This window comes from Eutrema salsugineum, unplaced genomic scaffold (assembly GCF_000478725.1).
Source record: "Eutrema salsugineum unplaced genomic scaffold, Eutsalg1_0 scaffold_15, whole genome shotgun sequence".
NCBI lineage: Eukaryota > Viridiplantae > Streptophyta > Magnoliopsida > Brassicales > Brassicaceae > Eutrema > Eutrema salsugineum.
This window is the reverse complement of record NW_006256867.1, coordinates 6,642,650-6,652,611: the sequence shown is the minus strand read 5'-3', so window position 1 is coordinate 6,652,611 and position 9,962 is coordinate 6,642,650. Positions and strand designations below refer to the sequence as shown.

Below are 9,962 nucleotides of genomic sequence, written 5' to 3'. Positions count from 1 at the left end.
GGACCTAATGCAAAGCCCTAAAACTCTAAAACAAGTGTAAAACATGATGAATCTATCTAAAATGTATGAATGAGACTCTAAACATGGACTAAAAATGTAATCCTAAACATGTAAATTATGAATATATCAACTCCCTCAGACTTGTCCTTTGCTTGTCCCCAAGCAAAAAGATCAAATGAGAGAAAGAGGTTGAATGCATTGGGAGTTCATATTCCTTAATGAGAGAGTGTATCACTAAAACATTTCAAGGCTCATTGTCCTAGTTGCTAATTTTAAGAGTCAGTGCAAACAAGATTACTCACAAAACTTTTGCCATACTCATCATAAAATGAATCAAGCTCAAGTTTAAGCTTTCACAAACAGCTATAGTTCCAACCTTTTGACATTCATTAAAGCTCATGTGGATCATGCTTATGCAAATTATGTGAACTCATTTGGCTAAGGGGTGAGGCTATGAGACAAAGATGATCTCATTCAAAGCTTATCGGTTCAATGCAGCTCAAGGGATCACTCAAGAAGAAATAAACTTTAACAGAAGGCTAAGGGTAAAGGCAACTGATGCATACAAGAGTAGAATCCCATCTACCCAATGCCCCAAGTTGGTCTTTCACCTTAACTCTACACCCATGAAGAACACACCTAGGCTACCCTTCTCTCAAGGCATTCATTGCCTCATCAACCCTCTTCTCACTTCACTCTCATTCTTTTCCTCACCAGGGGACTCATCTTTTACTTCTCAAACTCAGGCTTTGGGGTCTAGACCTTTCACTTAGCTCTTTCTCACATAGCATTGTCTAGCCTCTTTTCTTTTTTCTTTAAACACTTGAGCCTTTTTGGCTTCTTTTCTTTTCTTTTCACTTAGAGGCTAGACTTTTCTTTTCAAAACACAAGAGCTTTCTTTTTAAACAACAGACCCCAAACCGATTTCTTTTCTTTTCCATCCCTGGTTCTCATCTCAAACTCTCTCTTGTACACTCAGTGTTTTCCAAGATCTCTTCCTAGCCTACTCTAGACTCATGATGCAGAGCTTGATCTACATGAAACTTTACTCTTGTCGCCTTAAACCCAACACTTTCTGTCAAGTTTATTCAGAAAAAGACCTCACATCTCTCACTAGAGTGTTTCAGGCTTCATGGAAGGTTTGGTTCAAGGCAGGGAACTGTCTCAAGATGAGAGAACAACTATTTGAGCTAGCAAAGAGTGGTAAAATGGATAAGAGAGCTCAAATATTTTAAGGTACCCATGAGTTCACAATGACATGCACAAACATGATAATTAGATTGTCAAATTATGGTTCTCATTTAGATACGGCTGGAACTAATCAAAGCTTGACTCACTCAACAAGTTCAAAGCATGGATCAGTCTTGATTTCTTTCTTGTTTACATGCATCAGAGAACTAGAAACTAAGGCAATGAACTGAATTCTTAAAGTGATATTCTCTCAAGGAAAAACCTATCATTACTCCCTTGCATTGATGCAACTTATATGAATATGCAACTAGACTCAATCCTAAAATGAGAATGCAACTACATGAGCATTTTTTTTTGTGAAAATTTTTCATTTTTTTTTTATTTTTTTTGGTTTTATATGCACTTAGATGATATGCATGATCAATATGAGACTCGAAATACAAAAGAGAAAATAAGAACAGAGAAAACAAGATTAGTAGACACAAAACTCCTCCCCCACACTTCAATAACACAGTCCCTTGTGTTATCAAAGTGCAAGAGAGAAGTGAAAAGCAAAAGCAAGAAAGATGCAAAATGAAATGATATGAACAAGATGCATATGTACAAAGGTTTGGAGAGGTTACCTAGTAGCTTTGGAAGTCTGACCCCAAAGAGTATGAGGGGGTTTGATGTGTTACCAGATGTCGTCTCCCAAGAGTGTTGGCTTGGCTCCTCAGAAACGGGTTCAAGGTCCACCCAATCTGCTTTGCTGTGTGGTACCAATGATGTGCAAGTGGTGGAGCTCTCTCCAACCGCTTCTCGGTGTCTTGGTGACACTGGTGGTGGGGATCCTTCCTTGCAAGGGTTCTCAAGCTTCTTGATTCTCTTTTTCATCTCCTTGATACACTTAGCCATCTTGTGTATCATTTTGTCCTGATACTTGTACCATTGCTGAAGGATACCAATCTTTTGCTGAGCTTTAAACCCTGAGGTGCCTGGCTCTTCCCAATTGTAATCATCAAAATGGTATCTGTTCCCTCCATAACATTTCAGAGGTGGAGGTATACCATCATCCTCAGCACCAGCAGCACTAGCAGCACCAGCTTCAGAAGCTGCTTTCTTTCCCTTGGAAGCTTCTTCTTTGCAAGCCTTCTTGTACTTGAGAACTGGTGGATCAGTTTGAACATTGTAGAGCTCTTCCTTCAGCAAATAGAAGTGTATATTGCGCTTTACTTGGACTGTGATGAGGGAGGGATTGGGTAAAAGGACTTGGAGTGGTTCATCTATGAAATTCTTGAAGTTGTAAGCCAGCTTGCTGCCAACTCAAGAATCCAATCTTGCATAGATGTGCCTCATTAATCAGATCAAACCTTGCCTTAATCTCCTTAAACCTGTATCCCCTTGCCTTCAGAATCTTTGTCACCAACCAACCATGGATCAGCTTCACATCCTTCTTCTTTGAATCCCAAATGGTCTCTTTGTAAGTCATCAAAGCTCTTGCTAGTTGAGAGGCAAGGCAAGGTTTGTGAGATATCCTTCATAATGCTTTCCATTCTCATAAGTTGGCATCAACGGTTTCAGTCCCACACCAAGGAGGTTCAGATCACCTTTGTGGACTCTCCCAACATCAAGCTTGAAATAGAAGTTGTGAGCAAGGATCTTATGAACATATCTTAGCACAGGGCTTCTTATCCAAGAAACCTTAGCTACTCCAGCTGTGTACTTCCCAAATGCAATTGATCCCCACAAAGCTTGAAGTTCTTCCTTGTAAAGACCAATCTTGTTGGAGAAAGGTGTGTTTTCAAGTGCAGAGAACCCAAATATCTACGTCAACTCCCTGAATGTTACCGTGTAGACCTTTCCTTTCACCTGAAACTCTATAAATCCGAGACCTTGTCTTTGAATCACTCTTGGATCCCTTGGCATGTACATATTAACATCAAAAGAAGCCAAGAACTCTTGAGACTACTCTTCATAGGCTATTTCTCTCAGTTCCAAGAGTGACTCAATTCCCATGTTCCCAAGAAAATTCTTGACATCCTCATAGATGCCAATCTTCTTCAAAAATTCCTCATCATGGACCCACCCTTGCTGGATCCCTATCTGTTGAAACTTGGCCAAGTAGTCAGCACTCTCTGGTTCGCTTTTCTTAGCCCTCTTAGCTGCCTCTTGAATGGCACCTTGAAAACCCCCAGCTGAGCTGCTTGAACCACTTTCAGTCTGTTCATCATTAGAGACCACATCCAATTGTTTTCCTTTCTTCTTGGGGTTAGAAGCAACCAAGAGAGATTTCTCCTCATTCCTTGTTCTTTTTGGCACTTGTTCACCTTTTCCTTGCTTTGTACCCTTTTTGGTGCTTTTTCCATTTCCTTTTGGCCTTGAGGATTCTGAGACCAAGCTCTTGTCTTTTGATGCAAGACTCTTCTTCATGCGAGCAATGGCCTTGGTTCTATCAGTCATCTGCAAAAAAATTTCCAAAAACCAGTGCGCACAAGAACAAGTTCTAAAAGCTCTCAAAATTTTTGTAAAATTGTTGCAAAAACCGATTTCTAAAGAACATGAACAAGTTCCTCAAGCTAAGCATCAGTCCAATAAATTCACAGCAATGCAAAAACAAGAGTGCAAAGAAAGGACTCAGGAAGAAATAAGTTCATCTCTTTTTCAGGAAAAATTGATTTTTTCAATGAATTATCTTGCAACAATATGCAAAACTCAAGAACAATGAATCACCAAGAAAAAGCTCTGTTTTACATGATAATCTAGCACCTAGCATTTATGAAAATAATGCAAAGGTCTCTAACAACCTATTAAAATCGATTCCACACAATGAAGCCCAAAATAACCATCTAAAGACATGGAAAGAGATAAGTTTTAACAGAGTGAATACCTTGGGATTATGATGCAATGAGTTCGAAATCATTACAGGATGAGATTACCAACTCAAAAACGAGCTCAGAACACTTTGAATCAGTGAATTTGGTGAAGTAATGAGAGAGTTATGAATGAAACAATGGAGAAAATGGGTTTTAGAAAGCAAACTCGATTTTTCTTGAGGAAGAGAGAATGTGGGACTAGGTGCATGCTTTTGTCTTTTGGTCAATAGATCCACTTTGACCAGTCAAGTTTTGACTCCTTCTTTTTTCTGTTGACCAGACCCATTTTGATCTCTTGGGCGACCTGGACTCGGCCTGATCATCCCGCGCGACTAACTCGGTGTGTTCAGCGAGTATCTGTGCGACTTGGGACCATTTCCTTCCTGTCTCACACACCCAAGTCGCACACAAGAGTCTTCTTAAAGCTTTGGCCCCTTTCTTTTGTTGTGCGACATAGGCCGTCTCTGAGCTGTCCCGCATACTCATCTCGGTGTAAATCGCGAGTGTTTGTGCGACTTGGGACTTGGTGTTGACCGTCTCGCACGCCCAAGTCGCACAAAACTCTCTTGCACGTTCTGGCCTCTTCTTTTATGCTGCGACCTGGCTGGACTTTGAACAAACCCGCACGTCCAACATGGTATAAACCGCGAACGTTTGTGCGGCCTGGGCAGGTCCGAACCAACTCGCATGACTATTGGGGTCGGTTTTCACCCCCACGAGTTTAACTGCCTAAAAAAGACTAAGTGTCGAGATTGGGTTTCGGAAAGCCCAATTCTACGATTTACCAAAGGATCGAACCAGAACGCAACCAACATAGTAAACCGAGCCAAACCAAATACCAACTGCTGGTTCAGCCAAACGAGCCGTATCAAAGGCTCGATTTGACCGAGCCGAACCAGGGAAGGCGAAAAACCGAACCGAGCCGGTCTCGGTTCAGAAAGTTTTCCTGCGTACCTGAGCCAAGGAATCACCCGTAAACGAGAAGTGAATTGGGTCAAAAGAGAATGGGCCGAGCCGAAGGGTCGAAAGTGCTAATGGGCCGAACCAAATAGTCGCAAAGGCCTGATGAACGAGCTCAAGAGATTTTACCCTAGGAGATATCGGAGTCGTCAGCCGCACAAAAGAATAGGAAGATTTCCGAGAATCTCGGGAGAGAATCTCGGCTAGGCGGTTTGTAGACTTAGTATTAATAGTCGATGTAATTCTTTCATTATGTAATTTTTACGCAATCACAGAAACCCTAAACAATAAAACTACTTTTCGATCTTTGTACTTTTCGAGTTTCAACTCACACAATTTGGCACCGTCTGTGGGGAAATAAAGCTTTCTTACACTGAAAACTTTCTTGAACGAGATCCGAAAAGATGTCCGGAGACGAACGGAGAGATGACCAGAACAACGGCGGAGATCCTACCCGAAGCAAGGAGAATCCTCCTCCGACGGATGCAGGCGCAACAGCCGAACCCTTAGACGAGGTGAAGAAGATGCTCGCAGAAATGATGGAAAAGTTTAACATGCAAGAAAAGCAGAATAGCTCTTTCGCGGAGAGACTCGAAGCGTTGACAACAGAGAACCGAATCAGGAACCGACACCTTGGAGTGACGGGAACTTCCGGAGATATCCTGCGAAGGTTCGGCCTGCGACCAACCGCCCTCGAATTCGCGACTCCCGCAAACAGGCTAGGAGGAGCGCAGCAAAATCCGTCTGGCTTGGTGACACCCGCTGTGAAGAAGTCCACACCGACCGAACCACCTCTGCTAGCTTGGAGAAGAAGAGCAAACGGCGACAAGCACGACCAGCAGAATGATGGTGATGCCCCAGGAGATATCGGTAAGGAGACAATCACTGTCAATGATGAAGACGACCAAGAAGAGGAGCTCGTCCTTCAACCGAGCCGCGCTTCAGGACGTATTACCCGAGCCAAACTCGAAGAGGCGTTGGAAGGAGTAAGGACGAACGAAGAAGATGACGCCGCGCTCCAAAATCAAAACCTGACGGAGGAAGAGGAAAATTTGCTCTGGGTCGAGCAGATGAAACATGATAGCTTGGCATGAAAAGGAAATCAACGCGGCAGTGGACGCCGAGCCGCTCTACACAGTGCTAGTATCAAAGATGAAGTCGACGAGCCGCGAAAGAACAACCAGATGAAGGAGATGAACGAGCTCCAAGCTATCATAGCTCGGACAGCCGCCGAGATGAAGGCAGTCTGATCCCAAGTTCGTCATGCAATCAGTTTGGCACCGGAGTTAGATCGTATGTTGGAAGAAACGCAGCGTACGCCATTCACGGCGCTTATCACCGAAGCTCGGATCCTTGAACCGGGAAAGATAAGAATTCCTTTCTACGAAGGGACAACCGACCCGAAGGCATACATCACAGCTTTTCGGATTAGAATGGGATGAGCCTTCTTGAGAAACGCTCCCAATCTCAGCGAAGACAAAAGAGATGCCGGTTTCTGCCTCCTCTTTGTCTAACACCTGAATGGCACAGCATTGGAATGGTTCTCGAGGCTTGAGCGTAACTCCATTAATAATTTTCAGCAGATGTCTGCCGTTTTTCTGAAATAGTACTCCATGTTCATGGCCGAGGAACCTCTGATGCCAATCTATGGACTTTGTCTCAAGGACCAAACGAGCCATTGAGAGCTTACATGGCTCGGTTTAAAGCGATGGTGTCAAAGGTGGAAGGAGTGAGTGACAAGGCAGCCATCAAAGCCCTGAAAAGATCACTATGGTATAAGTCCGAGTTCCGGAGGGAAATGGCGTTAAACACGCCGCTCATGATCTAAGATGCTCTACATCGCTCTGCCAACTTTTTCGTGAATGAAGAAGAGATGAAGAACCTAGATGAGCAGTACGAGTCAAACAAAGCGGCAATCTGAAATTCTTTGACAATGCGTCAAAGGAATCTGAGAACCAATGATTATGTGCATCACGAAGGGCCGAGGCTACAAGGAGCCCACAATTATCAAGTGGGAGCAGGACGAGGCAAAGGACCATGGAACACTTGGACTCGAAACCCCCGTACTTATGACGAAAAAGCATTCTACGAACACCACCACTGCTACGGGCACTCAACAGCAAACTGTAAGTTCTTGGCCGCCAGACTCGTCGCAAAGCGAACGGCAGGAGAACCCAAAGAAACCGCAGCTGCCAAGGAACCTGAAGACGAGAAGCGAGAAGGTGATGAAGTTAACCCCCCCCCCCCCCGAACCGAGAGCAAGGAAACCAAGGTAAAGCCCAAAAGCGAGGAAGAAGGAATAACGAGGATCCGCGAGATGGCCCCAGAAGAACGATCAATATGATAATGGGTGGATCGCAATACTGTCTCGACACCGTATCGTCGATTAAAGCTTTCCAGCGGAGGGCCAATGCAAGTGTTAACTGGGCGGAGCCTCCGAGCTATCCCGCTACCACAATCTCGTTTTCGGAAGACGAAACAGTGCGAATCGACACGCCACATAGGGATCCCCTCGTGATCGAGCTTACCATTAGGGATCACGATGTCGCCAGAATATTAATCGATACGGGAAGCTCGGTAGACATTATCTTCCGTAAAACCATTAGGAGGATGGAAATCGATTTGTCCAAAGTAACTGCCATCCCAAAGCCATTAACGGGATTCTCAGGGGAAACAACGATGACAATCAGGACGATCAGGCTTCCCGTGCAAGGAGAAGGAGTAACAAAAGTTGTAGAGTTTTTCGTAGCTGATCATCCAGCAATTTACAACGTAATCGTGGGAACGCTGTTGTTGAACTCGATGCGAGCCGTTCCATCAACATATCATTTATGCGTCAAGTTCCCGACTCCTGGCGGAATCAAGACGATATGGGGAAACCAAAAAGAGTCGCGTATGTGTTGTTTGGCCGAGCATAAGATGAGGAAGCCCGTGGTAGACTCGGTCGCAGACAAAAACCGGAAAAAGCTAAAGACGAACCGAGAACCTGCGAACGAGCTCGCCAAGCTCTTATGGCAATTACATATTGGTGAGGCGTGTAAGGAGAAGAGCGTGCCGAGCTGTGAACCGGTGATCTCGGTATGCATAGACGAATTACATCCGGAGCGGTGCGTAGAGATCGGAGCGACACTTGATGAGGCGATTAAGGCGGAGCTTGTCGTTTTCTTAAAACAGAACTTTGGAAAATTTGCATAGACTGCAGAAGATATGCCCGAAATTAGCATCGACATGGCGTGCCATGAGCTCAACATAGACCCGACGTTCAAACCGGTGAAGCAAAAGAGGAGAAAGCTAGGTCCCAACCGAGCCAAGGCAGTGAACGACTCTTAAAGGTGGGTTCGATCTCCGAGGCCAAATACCAAGATTGGCTCGCCCCGTAGTGGTAAAGAAGAAAAATGGTAAATGGCGTGTGTGCGTAGATTTTACTGACCTTAATAAGGCGTGCCCGAAGGACAGTTTCCCGCTACCTCATATCGACCGACTAGTCGAAGCAACGGCGGGTAACAAACTGCTCACATTCATGGATGTTTTTTCGGGGTACAACCAGATATTCATGAACCCCGACGACAGGGAAAAAATAGCGTTCATAACAGATCGGGGAATTTACGGCTACAAGGTGATGCCTTTTGGACTCAAGAACACGGGTGCGACTTACCAGAGGCTCGTCAACTAAATGTTTGCGGAACAGCTTGGCAAGACGATGGAGGTTTATATAGATGACATGCTGGTTAAGTCGCTCGAGGAGAAGGATCACGTGAAGCATTTGCAAGACTGTTTCGAGCAGCTGAACCTGCATAACATGAAGCTGAATCCGGCGAAGTGTCAATTCGCGGTGACGTCTGGAGAGTTCCTCGGATACCTCGTAACCCATCGAGGAATCGAAGCAAATCTGAAGCAAATCAAAGCGTTGATAGAAATGGCATCTCCAATGACGAAACAAGAAGTCCAACGATTGACAGGACGCGTAGCAGCTCTCAACCGTTTTGTTTCCAGGTCGACCGACAAATGTCTACCTTATTATGATACCCTTAGGGGCAATAAGAAATTTGAATGGGACGAACGGTGTGAAAAGGCATTCGAAGATCTGAAAGTCTACTTGGCTAATCCTCCGGTCCTTGCGAAGCCATTGGAAGGAGAACCGCCATTCCTGTATATCGCCGTGTCGTCAACTGCTGTAAGTGGAGTACTGGTCAGAGAAGAGCGGGGAGAGCAAAAACCTGTCTTCTATGTGAGCCACAGTTCAACCGAGGCGGAAACGCGTTATCCGCAAATAGAGAAGGTTGCCCCAGCTGTCGTAATGTCAGCTTGGAAACTGAGACCATACTTCCAGTCGCACTCGATCGCAGTCCTCGCTACTATGCTACTACGAAGCATCCTACATAGCCCGAGCCAATCTGGAAGACTAGCGAAATGGGCGGTGGAGCTAATGTGAATACGACATCGAATACAGGAACAGGTCGTGCGCAAATTCTCAGGTATTAGCCGATTTCTTGATCGAACTTCCAACTGAAGGAGTAGAAGAGCCGACCTCCGAGTCTACATGGACATTGCATGTTGATGGTTCGTCATCGAAGCAGGGTTCGGGGGTAGGGATACGACTAACATCGCCAACCGGCAAAATCATCGAACAGTCATTTTGTCTCACGTTTCATGCATCCAACAACGAAGCAGAATACAAGGCATTAATCGCCGGACTTTGGCTGGCAACTTGGGATCTGAATCCAGATAATCCATGACTTTTGTGATTCACAGCTAGTTGCGAACCAGTTCAATGGAGAATACGAAGCGAGAGACGGCAAGATGGAAGCGTATCTGAAAGTAGTTCAAGAGTTGACGAAGCAGTTCAAGGAATTCGAGCTTACACGAATACCTCGGGGGAAAACGCGTCCGCCGATGCCCTAGCTGCCCTCGCTTCAACCTCGGATCCAGGATTGAAGAGGGTCATACCGGTGGAATTTA

The 9,962-nt window shown here is 45.0% G+C and overlaps 1 protein-coding gene across 1 annotated transcript; it reads left to right on the top strand.

Moving 5' to 3' along the window:
- The first annotated feature begins 7,349 nt into the window (after positions 1-7,349).
- On the top strand, positions 7,350-8,333 carry LOC112088100. Its single transcript, XM_024158256.1, has 2 exons — positions 7,350-8,081; positions 8,199-8,333. The coding sequence occupies exons 1-2, from the start codon at positions 7,350-7,352 to the stop codon at positions 8,331-8,333; spliced, it is 867 nt and encodes a 288-aa protein (XP_024014024.1).
- The last annotated feature ends 1,629 nt before the right edge of the window (positions 8,334-9,962 follow it).

Excerpts from the sequence above, each read along its gene's own strand:
- LOC112088100 (XM_024158256.1), top strand. The coding sequence starts at position 7,350 with ATGGGTGGATCGCAATACTGTCTCGACACCGTATCGTCGATTAAAGCT. Across the intron at positions 8,082-8,198 it reads GCTGTGAACCGGTGATCTCG|ACTGCAGAAGATATGCCCGA; the intron begins GTATGCATAGAC and ends AAATTTGCATAG.